Raw genomic sequence first — 27,359 nt, forward strand, 5'->3', positions numbered from 1 at the left:
GACCAGGCCTCCCTCTCTGATACTGTGTATTCAGCTGCCAGAAGACACTGAGGATTTGGCTTGCCTTTTCCTGGCTGTGCCATTTCTGTTGCCTCCTGTGAGCTTACCAAGGGTGACAGGCATCTCTGTTAAAAAGCCTGTATGTAAATATAGCTGTATCTTCCACTATGTTATCCCAAGGACAAAATAGTTGCCGCCCCTGCAGAATGTAGCAGCCTCTGGATTGGATGCCAACAGTAGCAGTATGCCAAGCATGAACTATCCTGTTCCTCTCCTGCCAAATAAACACCAGCTTCCTCTTCAGTGGTGCATTTAAAGAGACAGCCTGCACACATCTTGCATGGCAACAGCAATGGGGGAGAGCTTTTGCCATGGGCAGTCAGCAGCTTAGGTGGTGGCATGGCAGAAGAGGCCACTAGGAGGCACTTTTTGTAGCAGATGCCTTTTAGACTGTGATTTCCCCCTTTGTGCTGATAAGCTGCTTTGGAGAACTGCTTGGTTTAATGTGTAATGCAGGAGGAAGGCAGAGCTGGTTAGGAAGAAACAAATGATTTATTCCACTGAGCAGCTGGTCTAGTCAAATGTTGCTTGCTTTCTTGGAGAGCACCATTTGGGAATGGAATCATTTTCTCTGACATTCACATGGCTGTTCCCCACATAAACCCAGGTCTTTAGATAACTTCACGTGTTTGTATTCCCATGAGTGGGTGCAACACATTCAGCTTCAAGGCACTGGGTTAATGGGATAGGCAAAGCATGTCTCTGTCCTAACAAAAAAATCTGGAAGGTCTTTCCTCAAGGACTGTGGGCTTTGCAGTATAATGTTGGACACTCTAGCAAGAATACATAGAACTAGGCTCCTGGTTCTACCACATTCCTGCTGTGTGACTTTGGGTAGATCTTTTTGCCTTTTAAGATGTCAATTTTCCTAAATGTAGAATGGAGATAATGAACTCTGGGTTGCACTACCCAGGTTATGTGGTAATTGTGAATATCAGATGAGATAAAATGTGAAAACATTTAAGTATTAATATAAAGCACTGTAAAAATGTAATGAGCAAAAAATGTAAGAAATTATTAGTGTTGTTATTCATTCAATAGGAATTTATTACTTACTACATCTGAGACACTGTTCTTACACTTGAACTAAACAGAGATCACTGTCTTCATGGAGCTTACTTTCTAGAGAGGAGAGCCATAAAATAAATAATCATCATAATAAATAAGTAAATCATCTAATACATAAAGAAGGTGATAAGTTCTAAGAAAATTTTAAAAAGTAGAGCAGAATAAGAAAGTACTAGGAGTGCCAGGTTGGGAGGGGGAGGTTCAGTTTTTAAGAGGGTGATAAGAGTAGCTCTGGGCTTCCCTGGTGGCTTAGGTGGTAAAGAATCAACCTGAAAACTGGAAATGAAAGAGATGCATGTACCCCAATGTTCATTGCAGCAATGTTTACAATAGCTAGGACATGGAAGCAACCTAGATGTCCATCAGCAGGTGAATGGATAAGGAAGTTGTGGTACGTATACACAATGGAATATTACTCAGCTATAAAAAAGAGCACATTTGAGTCAGTTCTGATGAGGTGGGTGAAACCAGAGCCTATTATACACAGTGAAGTGAGCCAGAAAGAGAACACCAATACCGTATATGCATGTATATATATGGAATTAGAAAGACAGTAATGATGACCTTATATGCAAGACAGCAAAAGAGACACAGATGTAAAGAACAGACTTTTGGATTCTGTGGGAGAAGGCAAGAGTGGGATGATATGAGAGAATAACATTAAAACATGTGTATTACCATATGTAAAATAGATGACCAGTGCAAATTCAATGCATGAAGCAGGGCACCCAAAGCTGGTGCTCTGGGACAGCCCAGAGGGATGGGATGGGGAGGGCTGTGGGAGGGGGGGTTCAGGATGGTGGGACATATGTACACCCATGGCTGATTCATGTGGATATATGGAAAAAACCACCACAGTACTATAAAGTAATTAGCCTCCAATTTAAATAAATTAATAAAAAAAAAAGAACCAACCTGCAATGCAAGAGACCCAGGTTTGATCGCTGGGTTGGGAAGATTCCCTAGAGAAGGGAATGGCAACACACTCTAGTATTCTTGCCTGGAGAATTCCATGGACAGAAGAGCCTGTTGGGCTATAGTCCATGGGGTTGCAAAGAGTCGGACACAACTGAGTGACTAACACTTAAGTGTAGCTCTCAATGAAAAGTCAAGATATAAGGAAGGGTTTGAAATTGGGGAGGGATTTAGCCATTCAGATATCTGAGTAAAGAACATTCCAGGCAGAAACAAAAAATAAAAATAAGAAAAAAAGCCTTAGTGTGCTTTTCTAAGTGCCAAGCATATAGGAGATGGGATTCATTCTTTTAAAAAAATTGTTTATTTTTGGCTGTGCCATGCCTTCACTGCTGTGTATAGGCCTTCTCTAGTTGCGTTGCAGGGAGTCAGGGCTAGTCTCCAGTTGCAGTGGATGGGCTTCTCATTGTGGTGGCTTCTCTTGCTTTGGAGCACAGGCTCTAGAGCCTGGCCTTCAGTAGTTGTGGTGCATGGGCTTAGTTGCTCCACAGCATGTGGAATCTTCCTGGACCAGGGATCAAACTGTGTCCCCAGCATTGGAAGACAGACTTTTTTTTTTTTTCAGGCAGACTCTTAACCACTGGACCACCAGGGAATTCTGGAATTCATTCTTTACCTATGCTTAAAATGTTAACTGTTGGCTTCTTTATGAACCTTGAGAGGTAAAGGAATGAACTCTTCAAAGGGAAAGGAAGCAAATTTATGGCCAAGGGCAAAGCATTTTCCTTTTTAGGATGTCAGGACAGATTTTTTTCTCTCACTTTCTCCAATTTATTCTGATTATGTCTATGTCAGAGGTTAAAAATGGAGAAGTCTGAAAACAGGAGACCAAGTACTCTTGTCTTATTTTTAATTTTCATAGATCAGTGTATGGTCTTAGGTGATTTGAATGTTCACTGAAGTATTTGGTATCTTTTCTTTTTATCAGAACCTTCTAACCTTGAGAACAATAGTATATAGGGAGGAGGACAATGAAATGGTTATCCTTAAGGGGGCCTGTGGCCTATGATCCACTTGGTGAGCCACTCAGTACAGCTGTATTGTGTTCTTGTTGACATCTTACTACTGCTTCTTATTCTACTGGTTATTTGGATCTCCTCATTTTGCTTGGAGAATTCCATGGACGGAGGAGCCTGCTGGGCTTATAGTCCATGGGATTACAGAGAGCTGGACTCGACTAAGTGACTAATATTTTAACTTTCAGAGCATCACTAGGCAGACCACAGTGTAAGGGAATGCACAGAGGCTTGAAGCAGTAGTCTTCAACCTTTTTGGCACCAGAGACTGGTTTCATGGAAGACAATTTTTCCTTGGACCAGGGGGCAGAGCGAATGGTTTTGGGATTATTCAGTTGCATTACATTTACTGTGTACTTTACTTCTATTATTATTATATCAGCTCCACCTCAGATCATCAGGCATTAGATTCCAGATGCTGGGAACCTCTGGCTGAAGAATCATGTTCTTACTCTTGCTCTGCTACTAACCAAGTAGGTAATCTAAGCACATCCCTTATCTTGTTTGGGTTTTCACTTCCTCAGTTGTAAAATAGGGATAATCCTTGCTGAGCAGGATTGTTATAGGATTAAGTAAGTTAATGTATGTGAAGGTACTTGAGGATACAATTAACAGAAGGAGGAAACTATAAAACACTAGAATGAGTTACCAAGGGAGGTTATGGAATCTTATTCTGAAACCATTAAAAACAGAAGCAATTTTCCTTTGGTGGATAAGCAGTAAGTACATTTGCAGGCAGAGGAAGAGCTCTATGACTTCTGATCTTTCCAGGTGGTAAAATAAAGGAATTGGGTCTCTCCTGGCAAGCTGGCATTTGCCACAAAAACAGAGAGGAAGCCACTACTGGCACTCTGTATGGTTCTTGTCAAATTTCTGAGTGGTATTCTTGAAGCTCACTTCTACATCTGGGCACAAAGTGTACAATGATATTTGTATGATGCTTCCTTTCTTACCAAAATGATTCACATAGAAAGATCTGGGTTGCTTCAGGTGAAGCCATTCTGGTCAGAGAGTAATGGCCTTCATGATCATGCCAATTACTTTCCTGGTACTGTTGACCCTTCAACACAAGGTGGGTTTGAACACAGTCCACGTACACGCAGATTTTTTTCAATAGTAAATACTACAGAACTACATGGTCTGTGGTTGGTTGAAATGGCATATATGGAGGAGTCATGGATGTGGAGGGCCTACTCTAAGTTATAAGTGGATTCAGTTCAGTTCCATTGCTCAGTTGTGTTTGACTCTTTGTGACCCCATGGACTGCAACACGCCAGGCTTCCCTGTCCATCACTAACTCCCAGAGATTCCTCAAACTCATGTCCATTGAGTCAGTGATACCATCAAACCATCTCATCCTCTGTCATCCCTTTGTCTTTCTGCACTCAATATTTCCCAGCATCAGGGTTTTTCCAAAGAGTTCTTTGCATCAGATGGCCAAAGCATTGGAGCTTCAGCTTCAGCATCATTTCTTCCAGTGAATATTCACGACTGATTTCCTTTAGGATTGACTGGTTTGATATTTTTGCAGTCCAAGGGACTCTCAAGAGTCTTCTCCATTCTCCAGGATAGATCACATCCTGGGCCATAAAACTAGCCTTGGTAAATTAAAAAAAATTGAAATGATTCCCAGCATCTTTTCTGACCACAAAGCAGTAAGATTAGATCTCAATTACAGGAGAAAAACTATTAAAAATTACAACATATGGAGGCTGAACAATATGCTGCTGAATAACCAACAAATCACAGAAAAAAATCAAAAAAGGAATCAAAATATGCATAGAAATGAATGAAAATGAAAACACAACAATCCAAAACCTGTGGGACACTGTAAAAGCAGTGCTAAGGGGAAGGTTCATAGCAATACAGGAATACATCAAGAAACAAGAAAAAAGTCAAATAAATAACCTAACTCTACACCTAAAGCAACTAGAAAAGGAAGAAATGAAGAACCCCAGGGTTAGTAGAAGGAAATAAATTTTAAAAATTAGGGCAGAAATAAATGCAAAAGAAACAAAAGAGACCACAGCAAAAATCAACAAAGCCAAAAGCTGGTTCTTTGAAAGGATAAATAAAATTAACAAACCATTAGCCAGACTCATCAAGAAACAAAGGGAGAAAAATCAAATCAATAAAATTAGAAATGAAATTGGAGAGATCACAACAGACAACACACAAATACAAAGGATCATAAGAGACTACTATCAGCAATTATATGCCAATTAAATGGACAACTTGGAAGAAATGTACAAATTCTTAGAAAAGTACAACTTTCCAAACTGAACCATGGAGAAATAGAAAATCTTAACAGACCCATCACAAGCATGGAAATTGAAACTGTAATCAGAAATCTTCCAGCAAACAAAAGCCCAGGTCCAGACGGCTTCACAGCTGAATTCTACCAAACATTTATAGAAGAGCTAACACCTATCCTACTCAAACTCTTCCAGAAAACTGCAGAGGAAGATAAACTTCCAAACTCATTCTATGAGACCACCATTACCCTAATACCAAAACCTGCAAACGATGCCACAAAAAAGAAAACTACATGCCAATAACATTGATGAACATAGATGTAAAAATCCTTAACAAAATTCTAGCAATCAGAATCCAACAACACATTAAAAAGATCATACACGATGACCAAGTGGGCTTTATCCCAGGGATGCAAGGATTCTTCAATATCCGCAAATCAATGTAATACACTGCATTAACAAATTGAAATATAAAAGCCATATGATTATCTCAATAGATGCAGAGAAAGCCTTTGACAAAATTCAACATCCATTTATGATAAAAACTCTCCAGAAAGCAGGAATAGAAGGAACATACCTCAACATAATAAAAGCTATATATGACAAACCCACAGCAAACATCCTCAATGGTGAAAAATTGAAAGCATTTCCCCTAAAGTCAGGAACAGGACAAGGGTGCCTACTTTCACCACTACTATTCAACATAGTATTGGAAGTTTGGGCCACAGCAATCAGAGCAAAAAAAGAAATAAAAGAATCCAAATTGGAAAAGAAATAAAACTCTCACTGTTTGCAGATGACATAATCCTCTACATAGAAAACCCTAAAGACTCCACCAGAAAATTACTAGAGCTAATCAATGAATATAGGAAAGTCACAGGATATAAATAACACACAGAAATCCCTTGCACTCCTATACACTAATAATGAGAAAATAGAAAGAGAAATTAAGGAAACAATTCCATTCACCATTGCAACAAAAAGAAAAAAGTACTTAGGAATATATCTACCTAAAGAAACTAAAGACCTATATATAGAAAACTATAAAACACTGGTGAAAGAAATCAAAGAGGACACCAATAGATGGAGAAATATACCATGTTCATGGATTGGAAGTCAATATAGTGAAAATGAGTATACTACCCAAAGCTATCTATAGATTCAATGCAATCCCTATCAAGCTACCAATGGTATTTTTCACAGAGATAGATCAAATCATTTCACAATTTGTATGGAAATACAAAAAACCTCGAATAGCCAAAGCAATCTTGAGAAAGAAGAATGGAACTGAAGGAATCAACCTACCTGACTTCAGGCTCTACTACAAAGCCACAGTCATCAAGACAGTATGGTACTGGCACAAAGACAGAAATATAGATCAATGGAACAAAATAGAAAACCCAGAGATAAATCCACACACCTATGGACACCTTATCTTTGACAAAGGAGGCAAGAATATACAATGGAGAAAAGACAATCTCTTTAACAAGTGGTGCTGCGAAAACTGGCCAACCACTTGTAAAAGAATGAAACTAGAACACTTTCTAACACCATACACAAAAATAGACTCAAAATGTATTAAAGATCTAAATGTAAGACCAGAAACTATAAAACTCCTGGAGGAGAACATAGGAAAAACACTCTCCGACATAAATCACAGCAGGATCCTCTGTGACCCACCTCCCAGAATATTGGCAATAAAAGCAAAAATAAACAAATGGGACCTAATTAAAATTAAAAGCGTCTGCACAACAAAAGAAACTATAAGCAAGGTGAAAAGATAGCCTTCAGAATGAGAGAAAATAATAGCAAATGAAGCAACTGACAAAGAACTAATCTAAAAAATATACAAGCAACTCCTACAGCTCAATTCCAGAAAAATAAACGACCCAATCAAAAAATGGGCCAAAGAACTAAACAGACATTTCTCCAAAGAAGACATACAGATGGCTAACAAACACGTGAAAAGATGCTCAACATCACTCATTATCAGAGAAATGCAAATCAAAACCACAATGAGGTACCATTTCACACCAGTCAGGATGGCTGCTATCCGAGTGTCTACAAGCAATAAATGGTGGAGAGGGTGTGGAGAAAAGGGAACCCTCTTACACTGTTGGTGGGAATGCAAACTAGTACAGCCACTATGGAGAACAATGTGGAGATTCTTTAAAAAACTGGAAATAGAGCTGCCTTATGACCCAGCAATCCCACTACTGGGCATACACACCGAGGAAACCAGAATTGAAAGAGACACGTGTACCCCAGTGTTCATCACAGCACTGTTTATAATAGCCAGGACATGGAAGCAACCTAGATGACCATTAGCAGATGAATGGATAAGAAAGCCGTGGTACATATATGCAATGGAGTATTACTCAGCCATTAAAAAGAATACATTTGCATCAGTTCTAATGAGGTGGATGAAACTGGAGCCTATTATACAGAGTGAAGTAAGCCAGAAAGAAAAACACTAAATAGTATAACACATATATATGGAATTTAGAAAGATGGTAATGATAACCCTGTATGCGAGACAGCAAAAGAGACACAGATGTATAGCAACAGTCTGTTGGACTCTGTGGGAGAGGGAGAAGGTGGGATGATTTGGGAGAATGGCATTGAAACATGTATAATATCATATATGAAACGAATCGCCAGTCCAGGTTTGATGAAGGATACAGGATGCTTGGGGCTGGTGCACTGGGATGACCCAGAGGGATGGTCTGGGGAGGGAGGTGGGAGGGGGGTTCAGGATGGGGAATATGTGTATACCCATGGCAGATTCATGTTGATGTATGGCAAAACCAATACAATACTGTTAAGTAATTAGCCTCCAATTAAAATAAGTAAATTTATATTAAAAAAAAGTTTTCTCCAACACCACAGTTCAAAAGCATCAGTTCTTCAGCACTCAGCTTTCTTTATGGTCCAACTCTTACATCCATACATGACTACTGGAAAAACCATAGCTTTGACTAGATGGACCTTTATCGGTAAAGTAATAACTCTGCTTTTTAATATGCTCTCTAGGTTTGTCATAGGTTTTCTTCCAAGGAGCGAGCATCTTTTAATTTCATGGCTGCAGTCACCATCTGCAGTAATTTTGGAGCCACGTCCCCCCCCACCTCTGGGTTATTCAAGGGTCAATGGGAGATATTTCCAAGGAACAGCTAGTTAATGCTTTAAATCTTGAAAGATTCATTGCCATAATACCAAGTGGAGGGCATTCTCCATGCACCTTATAATGTGTTGGAGGAATAACCAATGGGCAGCCCAAAGTGCAGTCATTTTTCACCTGCCATACTGAGCAAGGCCTTCAAATGCAAGAGTGAATTAGGCCAGGAAGATGCACTAATACTCAAGGATTCCCTACATGACTGGTCTTAGGTCTTCTGAAAGGGTTATGTGTGAACTAGAGTCACAAGACAGTCCAACTCCTGCCATCTTTCATTTAATTGGAGGATAATGTTTTTACAATGTTGTGTTGGCTTCTGCAGTACAATTCAAATCAGTCATTTTATATATATATATATATATATATATATATATATATATATATATATATATCCCCTCTCTCCTGCACAGTCTTTACAGCCCCATGGACTGTAACCTGCCAGGCTCCTCTGTCCATGGAAATTTCCAGGCAAGAATACTGGAGTGGGTTGACATTTCCTACTCCAGGGGATCTTCCTGACCATGGATTAAATCCACAGCTCCTACACTGCCAGGTGGATTCTTTACCACTAGTGCCACCTGGGAAGCCCCCTCAAAAGAAAGTATTAGTTGCTCAGTCATGTCTGACTCTTTGTAACCCCATGGACTGTAGCCTGCCAGGCTCCTTTGTCCATGGGATTCTCCAGGGATTGAACCCAGGTTTCCTGCATTGCAGGCAGATTCTCTACCATGAGCCATCAGAAGAGCCCTGAAGAATTGATGCATTTGAACTGTGGTGCTGGAGAAGACTCTTAAAAGTCCCTTGAACAGCAAGGAGAACAAATCAGTCAATCCTAAAGGAAATCAACACCGAATATTCATTGGAAGGACTGATGCTGAAGCTCAAATACTTTGCCACCTGATGCGAAGAGCCAACTCATTGGAAAAGACCCTGATACTGGGAACGATTGAGGGCAGGAGGATAAGGGGGCGAAAGAGGATGAAATGGTTGGATGGCATCACTGACTCAATGAAATGAATTTGAGCAAACCCTAGGAGACAGTGAAGGACAGGGAAGCCTGGAGTGCCACAGTCTATGGGGTCACAAAGAGTTGGATGTGACTTAGTGACTGAACAACAACTCCCTCTTGAGCCTCTCTCCCCACTCCCAGCCCATCCTTCTAGGTCATCACAGAGCACTAGACTGGGCTCCCTGTGTTATACAGCAGCTTCCTGCTAGTTACCTATTTTACACATGATAGTGTATATGTCAGTGCTACTTTCTCAATTAGTCCTGCCTTCTCTTTTCCTCACTGTGTCCACAAGTCCATTCTCTAAGTCCGTGTCTCCATTTCTTCCCTGTAAATAGGTTCATCAGTACTATTTTTCTAGGTTCCATATATGTATGCATTAATATATAATATTTGTTTTTCTCTTTCTGACTTCATTCTGTATAATAGGCTCTAGGTTCATTCACCTCACTACAACTGATCCAAATTCATTCCTTTTTTATGGCTGTAACAGAGTAACATTCCATAGTATATATGTACCACAACTTCTTTATCCATTCATCTGTTGATGGACATCTAGGTTTCTTCCAAGTCCTGGCTATCATAAACAGTGTTGCAGTGAACATTGGTGAACATGTATTCTTTAGAAGTGTGGTCCCTGACATCTTTATTCCAGTCCAAAATCATGTTGGTTCTAACCATGAGATGAAATGTATCTCAGGTTCTCCCTTCCAGTTTTTGTAATGTCTTCAGGTGTCTCCCCTACTACCTTCCAGGATCAGTAGTCAGTACCCAGGATGCACCACACACTGCTTCCTGGATCCCTGAATTTTCTCCAGAACAATTATATTAGCTAGCATTTATTAAGAGCTTTTCTATATACTAGGCATCATTCTAAACTCATTGTATGCGTTAACATGTAATTCTCACAACTGTTATTATCTTCATTTTACAGATGAGGAAACAGGCAGAGTAGTTTGGCAGACTTCTAGTTAGTGTGTGAAAAAGTTGTAATTCAAATATAGATTTGTTTGACACAGATCCTACGATTACAACCACTCACACCATTTTACTGTCTCTCTCAAATAAAATACACAAACAAAAATATTTTTCCTTTTTCCCACTCAGAAAGCTGAGGGAATATTTGGAATAAAATCTCTTATCCTATTACCTCCAAGTTCTCTTTTTATTTCTCTTATTTTAGACCTCATCATTTGCACTGGTAATATTTAAAAGCCAAGAATCTCTCCAGAAGTATTACAGCTCTTTTCAGGCTCTCTGGGTACCTTTGGGCTTCTCATAACAGTTAGAATTCAGGGACAAGCCTCTGAAGGGTTCCACCAAGTCAAGATGGGGTTTCTTCCCTCATGTTTGAAGAGTGTTCTGAGGAAACTATTTGTCTGGGAAAATAACCAAGAGATATATATTTTCAAAAGTGGTTATTTTTCTCCACTGACAAAGTTGTTTTTTGAAAGGTAAGCAAGAATCTGTGATTCTCTCTGCAGCAGTGAACAAATTTGGAGGAGGAAGAAAGAAATTCAGTAGAATTTGATTTAAATTGACCTTAAGGACATTTCCTACCCTCCATTTTTTCAGTTTCTGTTTTGAAATTTTCATATATTTTGAAGAAGGTACCATGTTTAAGCTCTTCAGCCACACAATTCTTTCCTTTCTTTCTAGATGAATTAAAGATGGTTCATGGGGATTTTAAATGTCAGATCCTATAACAGGCAAATGCCTTATTGCACACAGGTTTTTTTAAATTAAAGGTTTGTAGCTTTATTTTTTCTTTAAAAAAAAGTTTGAAGGGCAGATCCTATTGCTTTCTTCATTGTAACCCCTCAGAGAGCTCCTGCTATGTCAAAATTTTAAAATTTGCCCTTTGGGAATGAGGACGTCTTGACGTTTCCTCAGGGGTGGGGAGGGCAATGACAAGTAGTGTGAAAGTGAAAGTTGCTCAGTCGTGTCCAACTCTTTGCGACCCCATGGACTATACAATTGGAGAAGGAAATGGCAACCGACTCGAGTGTTCTTGCCTGGAGAATCCCAGGGATGGGGAAGCCTGGTGGGCTGCCGTCTATGGGGTCGCACAGAGTTGGACATGACTGAAGTGACTTAGCAGCAGCAGCAGGACTATACAATCCATGGAATTCTTCAGGTCAGAATACTAGAGTGGGTAGGCTTTCCCTTCTCCAGCGGCTCTTCCCAACCCAGGGATCAAACCCAGGTCTCCCACATTGCAGGCAGATTTTTACCAGCTGAGCCACCGGGGAAGCCCAAGAATACTGGAGTGTGTAGCCTATCATTTCTCCAGTGGATCTTACCAACCCAGGAATTGAACCAGGGTCTCCTGCATTGCAGGCAGATTCTTTACCAACTGCGCTATCATGGAAGCTCTAGAGGTAGTGTATGGGGGTGTTATTAAAAAAAAACTATGTTAAATGCATGTATCCAAATTCTACTGCTGGCACTGCAGCAGTAGAAAAGGGAGCTTTATTAGAACATTTACTGTTTGTAAATAGGAAACTGGCACCTATACTCCCCAAAGGAACATTTTTGGGGAGACTGGGCCACATGGCATCTGGGATTTTAGCTCCCCGACCAGGGATTGAACTTGCATCCCCTGAATTGGAAGCATGGAGTCTCAACCACTGGACTGCCAGGGAAGTCCCTATAAAGGCATGTTTTAATCTCTCCCACATAGCTGCCTCTGTTCCTGCTGGATGTGAACTAATTGACCTTGCCTGATGCAGAGAAATTTAATGACTATAAACACAGACCCAGAGGACTTGGATGCCTATGCTCCTTTTCCATCCTAGTGTTAGACGCTTACTGCCAGTTTGCCAGCTATGAGTATCACAAAATAGCAGGGTAGAAGTATCAGCTAAAGGAAAAATGGTGGCTTTTGACTAGCTATGCTGACAAAAATATCACAAGAATGAGATTAATAAAGTCTATGGGGTTAAAGATTTTCATTATCAGATGGACATCATGGCCTGTCCCAGCTGTCTTTCTGAGCTTTTTGTAAGATATAGGTTATTTCATCTTCTGTCAATCTGCAATTCCATCCAGCTCTTGCTTTACTTAGGTCTCTTGCTTTACTTAGCCCTGCCATGAGGTAGGCCAAGGATCCTTCTCTGTACTTTTAGACTTAATTCCATTTCTTATTTATTTATTTATTCATTATTTGGGGCTGTGCTGGGTCTTAATTGCTATGGAGGCTTTTCTCTAATTGTGGTGGACAGGGGCTAATCTCTAGTTGCAGCACGCCAGTTTTTCATTGTGGTGACTTCTCTTATGGAGCGAAAGCTCTAGCGTACATGGATATAGTTGCAGCGCATGGTCTCGGTAGTTGTGGTTCCCAGGCTCTAGAACCCAGGCTCAGTAGTTGTGGCACTCAGGCCTAGTTGGTATGTGGGATCTTCCCAGTCAAACCTGTGTCCCCTGCATTGGCAGTCGGATTCTTCTCCACTGAGCCACTTGGGGAGCCCCTTCATTCCATTTCTATTGGCTATGATGACTGGCTCTCTGAATCCTGGCAAGACTCTCATCACTGTCTTGCTGTCTTTACTGATTTTATAGGAAGGAAACGCTAGATTTAAAATAATAATTTTGTAAAACATAGCATATATAAGGTGAAGTGCATCAATTATTTTGTACAGCTGAATGCTTTTAAAGAAAAAACATGTAATTATATCAGCAGAACATTTCCAGCATTGTAGAAGGCTTCCTCACATTTCTTCCCAGTCAAAAGCCCACCCCCACTCAGAGGTAACCACTATATTCACTTTTATTCTACAGATTCATTTGCCTGTTCTTAAATTTCATGTAAATAGAATTATATGGTATGTACTTTAAGGCATCTGGCTTCTTTCAACTTTCTTGTTCATGTATTTTTGTGGACAGTAGTAATCTTTTATTTTATATATTTAGGAGTAGAATGACAAGGTTGTTCAAGAGAGGTATGTTTAGTTTTAGTAGATACTGCCCAACAGTTCCAAGGAAGTTGTACAAGTTAACATTTTCACCAACAATGTATGAGAGTTCTAGTTGCTCCATGTTCTTCTCAATGCTTGATATTGTCAGTTTTTTTTTGTTGTTGTTGTTGTTCAATTTTAGCTATTCTGGTGGGGATGTCTTGGCTGTCAGTTTAATTTGCATTTTCTGAATAACCAATAATGATGAAAATCTATTAATATGCTTGAAGTTCATTTAAAAGTTCTCATCTGTGAAGTGCCACTCAATTCTTTGTTCCATTTTTAACATTTTAAAAAATTGTGTTGTCTTTTTTTTTCTATTGATTTGAAGAAGTTTAAAATAAATGTATATACTTGATACAAGTCCCTTGTTAAATATATGTTTTGTGAATAGTCTCTCCCAGTCTGTGGTTGGCCTTTTCACCCTCTTAAATTGTCTTTTGATAAATGGGTCACAAAGGGTCGGACACGACTGAGTGACTTTCACTTTCTTTTTTTTTTTTTTTCAATTTTATTTATTTATTTATTTTACTTTACAATATTGTATTGGTTTTGCCATACATTGACATGAATCTGCCATGGGTGTACATGTGTTCCCCATCCTGAACCCCCCTCCCACCTCCCTCTCCATCCCATCCCTCTGGGTCATCCCAGTGCACCAGCCCTGAGCACCCTGTATCATACATTGAACCTGGACTGGCGATTCATTTCACATGTGATAATTTACATGTTTCAATGCCATTCTCCCATATCATCCTGCTCTCGCCATCTCCCACAGAGTCACAGATGTATAGAACAGTCCTTTGGGACAAGTTTTTTAATCTTTATTTTCTGATAGAGATTGTGCACAACTGATCATTTTTTTCCTCTCTCAAAATTTGATAAAGTTCACCAATGAGACTGTCTGGACCTTGATGTATCGTTTTTGGAGTTTTCTTTTTCTTAACTATAAAGTCAGTTTTTAAAATAGCCTTAGGAGTATTCAGATTATCTTCTTCATCTTCAGCAAGCTTGGTAACTTGTGGTTTTTAAATAATTAGTCTGTTTCAACTATGTTATCAAATTTATATGCTTAGAGTGGTTCACAACATTATTATCTATTTAATGTCTGAGGTCTATTAATATATCCTTTCTTTCCTAATAATGAGAACCTATGTCTTCTCTCTTTTGTTGTCAGTCTGACCAGAATTTTTTTTATTATTATTTTTTAATTTATTTATTTTAATTGGAGGCTAATTACTTTACAATATTGTATTGGTTTTGCCATACATTGACATGAATCTGCCTTGGGTGTACACGTGTTCCCAATCCTGAACCCTCCTCCCACCTCCCTCCCCATACCATCCCTCTGGGTCATCCCAGTGCACCAGCCCCAAGCATCCTGTATCCTGCATCGAACCTGGACTGGTGATTCATTTCTTATATGATATTTTACATGTCTCAATGCAATTCTTCCAAATCATCCCACCCTCTCCCTCTCCCACAGAGTCCAAAAGACTGTTCTATACATAAGTCGCTTCAATTGCATCTGACTCTTTGTGACCCCATGGACTGGACTGTAACCTGCCAGGCTTCTCTGTCCATAGGATTCTCCAGGCAAGAATACTGGAGTGGGTTGCCATTTTCTTCTCCAGGGGATCTTCCCGACCCAGGGATCTAACCCATGTCTCTTATGTCTCCTGCATTGGCAGGTGGGTTCTTTACCACTAGCGCCACCTGGGATGTCTTAATTTTAATGAAATCCATTTATTAATCTTCTTTCCTAGTTAACTATTTTTGTGTAGAGTAAGAAATCTTTACTGAAGATCATGAAGATATTTGTCAATGGTTTGATCTAGAAGATTTACTGTTTTACCTTTCATATTTAGGTCTATTCAGTTCAGTTCAGTTGCTCAGTTGTGTCCGACTCTTTGTGACCCCATGAACTGCAACATGCCAGGCCTCCCTGTCCATCACCAACTCCCAGAGTTTACCCAAACTCATGCCCATTGAGTAGGTGATGCCATTCAGCCATCTCATCCTCTATCATCCCCTTCTCCTCCTGCCCCCAATCCCTCCCAGGATCAGGGTCTTTTCCAATGAGTCAACTCTTCGCATGAGGTGGCCAAAGTATTGGAGTTTCAGCTTCAGCATCAGTCCTTCCAATGAACACTCAGGACTGTTTCAAATTATTGTTAGTAGTTGTATATCCAGTGTGAGGTAACAGTCATGTTACACTGATTTATTTGTTTGTTCTTGTATTAATATCATGCTGTCAAATAACTGGGCTTTCCTGGTAGTTCAGACAGTAAAGCGTCTGCCTACAATGCGGGAGACCTGGGTTTGATCTCTGGGTCGGAAAGATCCCCTGGAGAAGGAAATGGCAACCCACTCCAGTATTCTTGCCCGGAGCTGCATAGCTAGCTAACCTTAGTATCTGATGGTATATGTAGTATATGTCCACCAATTTTGTTCTGCTTTAAGATGTTTTGGTTATATTAAACCCTTTATGGCTTACCTGCTGGCTCAGAGAGTAAAGTGTCTGCCTGCAGTGTGGGAGACCTGGGTTCGATCCCTGGGTTGGGAAGATCCCCTGGAGCGGGAAATGGCAACCCACTCTGGTACTCTTGCCTGGAAAATCCCATGGATGGAGAAGCTTGGTAAGCTACAGTTGATAGGGTCGCAAAGAATCAGACACAACTGAGCAACTTCACTTCACTTCAAGCCCTTATATATATCCTTATACATTTTAGAATCACTTTGTCTAAAGTGCCTTCTGGGGATGGTTTTGAGCTTATTAACTCAAGTGAGCCTCCTCATGCCCTCGTAACTTCAAAATCCACGTCACATTTGAGACAGTGACCAGCAGAGTTGTCTGTGGCAGGCTCCTCCCTTCTCGCGATAATTTGCCTTCAAATACCGCGAGACTTGGAAGGTTGTACTTCCACGTGCGATGGCCGCCATGCTCAGCTAACCTGAGGTAAAGATCAGCCCAGTACTTCGGGCTTCTCGAATTTCCAATTCAGTATGATAGCCTCTAGATTTATGCAGATTTCTCATTTTCCTCAGTAGAATCTCTCTGCCTTGGTGCCAAGCCTCTTCTTTGACTTGTGCACGGAATTAGCAAATGTCTCAGTGAAGAAAAAGTCCGTGATTATCGCTCACTTAAAGGGAAGGACTCTTTACCTCTGAAATTTTAGTTCATCTTGTTCTTGTTTCTATAGATTGCAGATATTTTTAAAACTTCTTAATTTTTCAGTTTATCTTTTGTTGTTGTTGTCATTGTTTTTAGTTGTGGCAAGAGCGTTCACATCCCACTTGAAAGTCCAGTGAACATTTGGTTGGCATAACCTTGACCCTCTCACCCATCTTGGCTGAATCGCAGGTGAGTAGTTCATGAGGGGGCCAATTAAGTAGGTCAGTGGAAGGGCAGGTATTAATAAAATGGACACAGCGTTCCTGTCACAGATAACGGGGATTGCTGAGGACTGATGTGGCTCTCTCCATCCTTCTGCCTTGGTACTCACAGTCAACTTGAAATTCAGCCAGCTTCCAGGGATGGGAAATGAGATAACATTCTCTCTGAGTTCTATTCCTGCTTAGAATGAGATGTCAGTGCTGGATCTGACATCGAAAAGATGTCAGAATAAGGTGTATTTTCCTCCTGTAGGCACCTGAATTTGTACTCTCTGGCATAAGACTTTAGGAATCAGACATGGGCTGACTTCCAATTCTGTAACTTTACTTACCATGTGACTGTGGGCAAGTTACTTGATTTCTGTGTTCCTCAGTTTTTCCATCTGTAACTTCACAGGGTTGTTGAGAGGATTAAATGTACTAATAGGAAAAAAATTACTTAAAGTGTAATAAGTCTTTAATAAATGTTAACATTTATTAGAATATTTATGGGCATGCCATCTCATCTGATATATAGTTTTTGAGATTGGGAATTATGCTTGATTACTTTTTAGGGGCAAGTAAAATTTACATATAGTGGCATGTACAAATATTCAGAGTACCATTTAGTGAGTTTTGAAAAATGCATAACCTTATATAATCCATCACCTCAGTTCTCTTTAGCTTCTTCCAGTCATTTTCCATTCCCCAGATGCAATTGCTATTTTTATTTTTCCACTGTAGATCATTTTGCATTTTCTAGAATTGCATATGAATAGAATCATACAATATATATTTTTTGGGTCTGGCTTCTTTCATAAAGTATGATGTTTTTGATATCCCTCCATGTTTTTATCCTTAGCAGCAGTGGCTTTCCTTTTATTGCTGATTAGTATCACGTTATATGAATAAATCACAGTTGATTCATTCTCCTTTTGATTGACATCTGGGTTCTTTCCACATTTTTGGTTACCATGCATAAAGCTGCTATAACCATTCTTATAAAAAGTCTTTTTGTGAACTTTCATTTCTCTTGGGTAAATACCTCAGAGTGGAATTGCTGGGATTGGATAGGTGCTGGCCTAGTTTTATAAGAAACTGCAAGATGTTTTCAAAAAGGTTGTATCCTTTCACATTCCCACAAGCAGTGGGTGAGAATTCTGGTTGCTCTATATCTCTGTCAACATTTGGTGTTATCAGTCTTTGATTTTAGCTTGTCTAGTGAGTGTGTTGTGATATTTCATTGTGATGTTAATTTGCATTTTCCTGATGACTAAGATATGGAATATATTTTCTTGTGCTTATTAGCTGTTTATTTTTCTTCCTTTGTGAAATGTTGGTTAAACTCTTTTGCCCATTTTTTATTTTTTATAAAATATAAATTTATCTATTTTAATTGGAGGCTAATTACTTTACAGTATTGTATTGGTTTTACCATATATTGACATGCATCTACCATGGGTATACTTGTGTTCCCCATCCTGAACCTCCCTCCTTCCTCCTTCCCCATCCCATTCCTCTGGGTCATCCCAGTGCACCAGCCCCAAGCATCCTGTATCATGCATCGAACCTGGACTGGCGATCCGTTTCACATATGATAATATACATGTTTCAATGCGATTCTCCCAAACCATCCCACTCTCGCCCCCTCCCACAGAGTCCAAAAGACTGTTCTATACATCTGGGTCTCTTTTGCTGTCTCGCATACAGGGTTATTGTCACCATCTTTCTAAATTCCATATATATGTGTTAGTATACTGTATTGGTGTTTCTCTTTCTGGCTTACTTCACTCTGTATAATAGGTTCCAGTTTCACCCACCTCATTAGAACTGATTCAAATGTATTCTTTTTAATGGCTGAGTAATACTCCATTGTGTATATACACCACTGCTTTCTTATCCATTTGTCTCCTGATGGACATCTAGGTTGCTATTATAAACAGTGTTGCGATGAATATTGGGGAACACGTGTCTCTTTCAATTCTGGTTACTTCGGTGTGTATGCCCAGCAGTGGGATTGCTGGGTCGTATGGCAGTTCTATTTCCAGTTTTTTACGTAATCTCCACACTGTTCCCCATAGTGGCTGTACTAGTTTGCATTCCCACCAACAGTGTAAGAGGTTTCCCTTTTCTCCACCCCCTCTCCGCCATTTATTTCTTGAAGACATTTGCATAGCAGCCATTCTGACTGGTGTGAAGTGGTACCTCATTGTGGTTTTGATTTGCATTTCTCTGATAATGAATGATGTTGAACATCTTTTCATGTGTTTGTTAGCCATCTGTATGTCTTCTTTGGAGAAATGTCTTTAATTTTTTGGCCCATTTTTTGATTGGGTCCTTTATTTTTCTGGAATTGAGCTGTAGGAGTTGCTTGTATATTTTTGAGATTAATTCTTTGTCAGTTGCTTCATTTGCTATTATTTTCTCCCATTCTGAAGGCTGTCTTTTCACCTTGCTTATAGTCTCCTTTGTTGTGCAAAAGCTTTTAATTTTAATTAGGTCCCAAATGTTTATTTTTGCTTTTATTGCCAATATTCTGGGAGGTGGGTCATAGAGGATCCTGCTGTGATTTATGTCAGAGTGTTTTGCCAATGTCTTCCTCTAGGAGTTTTATAGTTTCTGGCCTTACATTTAGTTCTTTAATCCATTTTGAGTTTATTTTTGTGTATGGTGTTAGAAAGTGTTCTAGTTTCATTTTTTTTTTTTTTTACAAGTGCATGACCAGTTTTCCCAGCACCACTTGTTAAAGAGATTGTCTTTTCTCCATTTTATATTCCTGCCTCCTTTGTCAAAGATAAGGTGTCCATAGGTGCGTGGATTTATCTCTGGGCTTTCTATTTTGTTCCGTTGATCTATATTTCTGTCTTTGTGTCAGTACCATACTGTCTTGATGACTGTGGCTTTGTAGTAGAGCCTGAAGTCAGGCAGGTTGATTCCTCCAGTTCCATTCTTCTTTCTCAAGATTGTTTTGGCTATTCAAGGTTTTTTGTATTTCCATACAAATTGTGAAATTATTTGATCTAGTTCTGTGAAAAATACCATTGGTAGCTTGATAGGGATTGCATTGAATCTATAGATAGCTTTGGGTAGTATACTCATTTTCACTATATTGATTCTTCCAATCCATGAACATGGTATATTTCTCTATATGTGTCCTCTTTGATTTCTTTCACCAGTATTTTATAGTTTTCTAAATATAGGTCTGTTGTTTCTTTAGGTAGATATATTCCTAAGTATTTTATTCTTTTCGTTGCAATGGTGAATGGGATTGTTTCCTTAATTTCTCTTTCTATTTTCTCATTATTAGTGTATAGGAGTGCAAGGGATTTCTGTGTGTTATTTATATCCTGTGACTTTCCTATATTCATTGATTAGCTCTAGTAATTTTCTGGTGGAGTCTTTAGGGTTTTCTATGTAGAGGATCATGTCATCTGCAAACAGTGAGAGTTTTACTTCTTCTTTTCCAATTTCGATTCCTTTTATTTCTTTTTCTGCTCTGATTGCTGTGGCCCAAACTTACAAAACTATGTTGAATGCTGAATGTGAGAGTGGGCACCCTTGTCTTGTTCCTGACTTTAAGGGAAATGCTTTCAAATTTTCACCATTGAGGATAATGTTTGCTGTGGGTTTGTCATATATAGCTTTTATTATGTTGAGGTATATTCCTTCTATTCCTGCTTTCTGGAGAGTTTTTTATCATAAATGGATGTTGAATTTTGTCAAAGGCTTTCTCTGCATCTACTGAGATAATTATATGGTATTTATTTTTCTATTTGTTAATGAAGTGTATTACATTGATTGATTCCCAGATATTGAAGAATCCTTGCATCCCTGGGATATAGCCCACTTGGTTATGATGTATGATCTTTTTAATATGTTGTTGGATTCTGTTTGCTAGAATTTTGTTAAGGATTTTTGCATCTATGTTCATCAATGATATTGGCATGTAGTTTTCTTTTTTTGTGGCATCTTTTTCAGGTTTTGGTATTAAGGCGATGGTGGGCTCATAGAATGCATTTGGAAGTTTACCTTCCTCTGCAATTTTCTGGAAGAGTTTGAGTAGGGTAGGTGTTAGCTCTTCTCTAAACTTTTGGTAGAATTCAGCTGTGAAGGCATCTAGTCCTTAACTTTTGTTTGCTGGAAGATTTCTGATTACAGTTTCAATTTCCATGCTTGTGATGGGTCTGTTAAGATTTTCTATTTCTCCCTGGTTCAGTTTTGGAAAGTTGTACTTTTTAAAGAATTTGTCCATTTCTTCCAAGTTGTCCATTTTATTGGCATATAATTGCTGATAGTAGTCTCTTATGATCCTTTGTATTTGTGTGTTGTCTGTTGTGATCTCTCCATTTTCATTTCTAATTTTATTGATTTGATTTTTCTCCCTTTGTTTGTGGATGAGTCTGGCTAATGGTTTGTCAGTTTTATTTATCCTTTCAAAGAACCAGCTTTTGGCTTTGTTGAGTTTTGCTATGGTCTCTTTTGTTTCTTTTGCATTTATTTCTGCCCTAATTTTTAAGATTTCTCTTTATTTTTGTGTCATTGAAGCTCTTTATATGTCTTTATATGTCATGGTTACAAGTTCTTTGTCAGATATATGTTTTGTGAATATTTTCTCTCATTCTGTGCATTGTTTGCTCATTTTATTAACCGTGTGTTTTGATGAATTGGTTTATCTTTGTACCCCTGCTGTTCATACATATTTGAAACTTGATAATATTTACTAAATGAAAGAGTTAAATTTTGTCCCTCCTTCCCTTCTTCCCTTCCTTTCTTTAACAACACTTACTGGTTACCTATGTGGCAGGCACTCTTTCTATTTGCAGAAAACAGAAGAGTCAAACTTCCTAATTTCATGGAACTCCATTTTAGTCTAAATGTGGGAAGGGGTGAAAAACAGAAAAAGAAATGAATAAGCAAGAAAATATGAAATGATTATAGGCACTGGAATATAAAAATGTGCTGTATGCATAATGAGAAAGGGATGGTTAAGACTATTTTTCAGGTTGGTGGGTCAGAAATTAGAGATGATATTTAAGCTGAGACCAGAATGACAAGAAGCCATTTTTTTTCTAAGGGAATGGGATTCTAGGCAGAAGTAACAGCTGATAAGATGGTCCTTATGAAGAGTTGGGACTAGGTGCAAACTACCCAAAATACACTGTTAGGCAAGCACCTTAGGGTCAGGGGTTGCTTTAGAAATTTTCATAACTGGAATAAGCTGATGCTATGCTGTTACTCGGAGAAGGCAATGGCACCCCACTCCAGTACTTTTGCCTAGAGAATCCCATGGACGGAGGAGCCTGGTAGGCTGCAGTTCATGGGGTCGCTAGAGTCGGACACAACTGAGCGACTTCACTTTCACTTTTCACTTTCATGCATTGGAGAAGGAAATGGCAACCCACTCCAGTGTTCTTGCCTGGAGAATCCCAGGGACGGGAGGCCTGGTGGGCTGCCGTCTATGGGGTCGCACAGAGTTGGACACGACTGAAGCGACACAGCAGCAGCATGTTGTTACTATTCTTAGCACTGCAGTATTTGGCAATTTCTCGACACCCTCCCTGTCCTCCCCACATCCCCACCTCCTAGGTTCCAAGATGCTTTGAATATAGAAATTGTGAATTAGCTAACATAGTGGTCAACAGGGTTATGGCTAGGTCACAAAATTTTTTCCCATCAAAGGTAACCATGAGATAGAAAAAATAAATCAAGGGTTACATAAATAATAGGTAACTTCATTTGTCTTTGGGCTTCCCTGGTAGCTCAGCTGGTAAAGAATCTGCCTGCAATGCAGATCCCAGTTTGATTCCTGGGTCAGGAAGATCCACTGGAGAAGGGATAGGCTACCTACTCCAGTATTCTTGGGCTTCCCTGGTGGCTTAGTTGGTAAAGAACCAGCCTGCAATGTGGGAGACCCGGGTTTGATCCCTGGGTTGGGAAGATACCCTGGAGAAAGGAACGGCTACCCACTCCAGTATTCTGGCCTGGAGAATCCCAGATAGTTTATAAAAGGGCTTCCCTGGTGGCTCAGTTGGTAGGGTCTGCCTGAAATGTGGGAGAGCCATATTCAATCCCTAGGTTCAAAAGATCCCCTGGAGAAGGAAATGGCAACTCACTCCAGTATTCTTCTGGAGGGGGCTTCCCAGGTGCTGCTAGTGGTAAAGAACCCGCCTGCCAGTGCAGGAGACATAAGAGAGGTAGGTTCGATCCCTGGGTCGTGAAGATCCCCTGGAGGAGGGCAGGGCAACCCACTCCAGTATTCTCCTGGAGAATCCCATAGATAGAGGAGGGTGGTGGGCTACAGCCCATGGGGTCACAGAGTCAGACATGACTGAGTGACTGACACTTTCACTTTTCATTTGTCTTTATAAAATAGCAACATATGAAATGTTCTACCTCTCTGCTTTTTATATAGATTGTGTCATAAAAAACTCTATAAATACAATACCTATTTGATAAATTGACTATAATTTGTTTCTAAATTTTGACCAGTTTCAAGAGATATGGAAGAAAAGATGTGAAGGAATAGTGAAAGATGACGATACAGAGAGAATGAAATAGAATGAAACACATAGGTGATTAAATGAGGTGTGTTGGCTAAGAGCATTAATTTAAAAAGAGTCCTAGGGGGAGGTAAAGAAGCTGAGAAAAGAAACTGGGTGAAAAGGAAGCCAGACATTAAATAGGTTTTGTGTGAGTACGTTCCTGTTACCCTCTTGTGCCCTTGGGCTATGGGCACCATAGTAGGTTATTGCTTCCTTTGAAAAATGTGATGGGGCTGTCTAGTAGTATTTAATACACTTTATTTTTGTATCTTTCTTCTCATGACCTGATTCATGCTTTACACTAATACCAAATTCCTTTTATTATTTTTCCCATTATTTCCTTTCACAAAGCAGAGATTTCTTGTGAGTTAAACTGCCATATGTCTAATACCCATTCTCCCCTACTTCAGATGGAAAGTTGCCTCCAACCAAAATCGTGTCTTCTGGGTATCACAGTGAGGACTGTCATCATCAGGGAAAACCCTATAGCTACTATCAGGATTTTAGATTAAAAAAATGTGTGGTTCTGATAGGACTTACGCTAGGTGAAGATACTATATACTTGAGTAGGTCATACCATGCACTGTGGAAACCAGCAAGCTCCATGTGAAATTCACAGACCATCTGGCTGATGACTTGCTTTACTTCAATAAAGGAAGGCCTTAGAAGTTCAAGTAGCTGGGGTAAAGCCTGAGGCTTGCTGGGCTCCACTGTGGTCAGAACTGCTAGTAACAGGGCAAAGACAGATTTGGTAGTATCGTAAAAGAGTGACATGGATGGCTGCTTTCTAATATTCTCCACTAGAAAAATAACTTGACTGAGGCTGGAGAGAGGAAACCAGCCCAATTTGCAGGACTGATGGCTAGAAATTTAATATGTATATATGCCCAAGAAAACAACTGACCAAAAGTACATAGCTATACTGATCAGCTGTGGACTGGAGATACATATTCTAATAGAAAATTACAGACTGTTCTACTGCAGGAAAAACAATCTGGTGAAGGGAGATATGAAAATAAATCAATGAAAAGAATTTATCAATTCATGTAGGACATGTGCAAGCTCGTCAGAATGGAAAGACAGAATAATCTACTTAGAATAAGAGAGGAGACAATCTGACTGCACCTCCCCCTAAAAAAAAAAAAAAAAAAAAAAAAAAAAAAAAGCTAATTCTAGTCTTGGGAACTCCAAATCTCAAATCAGGCCCCTTGTCAGTTCAATTTAAAGTTGCAGATTGGGCATGTGAAACCTCAGGGCATGTGGACATGAACATTCTAAGTAGGTAGAAGAGAAAGAGTGTAAAAAAACCCTGTGAATCAAACAAATGAGTAAGCAATATGAACTATGTCAAATTACTAAAAACTTGCATCCTCAACAAACTCATTTTTAAGGGGAGCAGAGGTTGGTAAGGGCTTCCCTGGTGGCTCAGATGGCAGAGAATCCGCCTGCAGTGCAGGAGACCTGGGTTCGAGCCATGGATTGGGAAGATCCCCTGGAGAAGGGAATGGCTACCCACTCCAGTATTCTGGCCTGGGATATTCCATGGACAGAAGAGCCTGGCAGACTACAGTCCATGGGGTCACAAAGAGTAGGACAAATGTGATATGTAGATTATCACTTACCTTACCTTACCTTATTATATACTGTAGATTATATTGGGCTGTTCTCTAGATTTCTAAACAAAGAATATTACCTTGAAGAAGTATAAATAAACTTAGGAATAGGGTTTGTAGAGTATACAAGATACACAGATGAGAATAGTATGACCTTGGCTTTAGGTAAATTTGGGAGAAATAACAGCTAGATATGGAATAGTGGCAGTGATAGGAAATGACCAAAGAACAAATCTTATAACAGAAGTTATACAAAAATTGGAAAAAGAGAATGTGGGACTTCAATTTGCCATAAATTCCCCAGACTACAGGGGCAATCAAAAACTTTAATGAATGGATTATTAAAAACACAGAAGGAATTTAGCAGCACCAGATATAAATGGCAATAAGAGAAAAAGTACTAATAAAAACACAATTAATTAAAAAGCTTAGTATATGTATCTTTCTCAATAGAGATGTTCAAGAAAGATAGATAGACTGCCTATGCTCACTTTGTTCTCATATCCCATAAGAAGCGGTAACAACCATGAGAGGTAGAAAGGGAACTATGAGTAGCAGAGCCATCCAAAAAGGAGGAACAATAGCTAGTGGCACCCTTTCAACCTTATCCTATAGCCAGAACCTGTATGATGGATAAAAACTCAAGGATACTAACTTTATATTTCTCTTTTCTATTATTAGATCTGCTTTGCTGTTTTCTCTTGGCTGTGACAATCTGTCTGATTGTCATTATAATAGCAGTTCACTACCGATACAGACAAGAATACCATACATAAATTTTGCAGGAGGTTCACCAACTTTATCAGAAAGTACTGTAGGACCACTGGCCTCATTCTGTACTTGATCATCATTGTAATCATATCAACAGCCTCATTTCTCAACCAAACCAACCACTGCCAGCCTCACAGGATACATTGTCACCAAGAACCCATTTACTATAGCTTCTAGTAATATTTTATTTACTGAAGAATGCAGAGAGGCATGGCGTCTACACCAGCCACTGTACTTATTGATGGACTTATTGACTGTATAGCCCAATTAATACGAATAGCTGAAGAGCTTTTACAGTTTATTACACAAGAACCAGTTCCTTGTATTGAGCAAAATGATGGAGCAGAAGAACCAGAAGTAGATGCTTTTCTTTCTGAGGAAGCTCCACTACCAGACCTTGCTGATCTCCTAGACTTAGAATCAATACTGACACCAAGAGAAGATGAAGACCTACTCTTTGATGTAGATCAAGCTCTGTTAGAAATAGGTGAATTATATGAAAAACAACTCGATAGTGTTAACAAGGAGTTGAGAAATGGCTAAGACCTCATGTACCCCCACCAACATGTGAGAACTATTCATTTCTTTGTTTTAAATATATTCAGAGTTTTCTGAATGTTAGCAATAAAAGTTTTTCTAGTTCTGCAGTTTGATTACTAATCTTTTATAGAACAAATTAATATTTTATTTACTTCTGGCAGAGGGTGGTCGTATTTGTGTAAAAAGCTCTGACTTTAGCATGTGGCTCTGTCTTTACCTGTTCTTGTTCTCTTGCTTGGGTTCCCGATAATAGGAGCAAAAAACAACAAAGAAAAGAAACCCCTTATCTAACAATAGAGTGAAGACCTGATGAACTGTCTCACATCTTGGGACCCAGTTTCTACAATGAATGGAAACTAAAAGGGGAATATTCCCCAGGGTGGCATTATAGTGAATATATTCACGCTAACAAGACAATGAGTGAGTAAAGTCGCTCAGTTGTGTCCGACTCTTTGCGACCCCAGTCCATGGAATTCTCCAGGTCAGAATACTGGAGTGGGTAGCTGTTCCCTTCTTTAGGGGTTCTTCCCAACTCAGGGATTGAACCCAGGTCATCTGCATTGCAGGGGGATTCTTTACCAGCTGAGCCACAAGGGAAGCCCAAGAATACTGGAGTGGGTAGTCTATCCCCTCTCCAGCGGATCTTCCCAACCCAGGGATCGAGCCAGGGTCTCCTACATTGCAGGTGGATTCTTTACCAACTGAGCTATCAGGGAAGCCCAGTATTGTGGCACTTTTACTTGAAAAAATATAACTACTTACTAGGCCATTCAGAAAGAAAGTGTTAGCTAAAGGATGCTATACCAGCCTGGGAGAAAAAAGTCTGAGAAAACAGCTATCTAACAGAGAATAAAACTTCAGAAAAGTTTACAGATAACTCTCGCCAGGAAGACACCTTTGAAAAAGCTGAGGCCAAGAAGTTCCAATGCAGTACTGACTGTTCCCTCAAATGCTGACCCATATCACAACTACTCTGTAAATTGTTCCTCAAATGGAAATGT

At 39.4% G+C, this 27,359-nt stretch overlaps 2 protein-coding genes across 2 annotated transcripts in view; one reads left to right on the plus strand and one right to left on the minus strand.

The window, feature by feature from the left end:
• Positions 1–27,359, minus strand: part of TRPC5 (transient receptor potential cation channel subfamily C member 5) — a 348,936-nt gene that overhangs the window by 108,105 nt on the left and 213,472 nt on the right. The gene's annotated exons all lie outside the window — the stretch shown is intronic.
• On the plus strand, positions 26,029–26,361 carry TRPC5OS (TRPC5 opposite strand). The gene has a single exon (XM_005903666.1). It carries the CDS (start codon positions 26,029–26,031, stop codon positions 26,359–26,361), a length of 333 nt encoding a protein of 110 aa, XP_005903728.1.

The sequence above is a fragment of the Bos mutus genome, chromosome X (genome assembly GCF_027580195.1).
Source record: "Bos mutus isolate GX-2022 chromosome X, NWIPB_WYAK_1.1, whole genome shotgun sequence".
In the NCBI taxonomy this organism is placed as follows: domain Eukaryota; kingdom Metazoa; phylum Chordata; class Mammalia; order Artiodactyla; family Bovidae; genus Bos; species Bos mutus.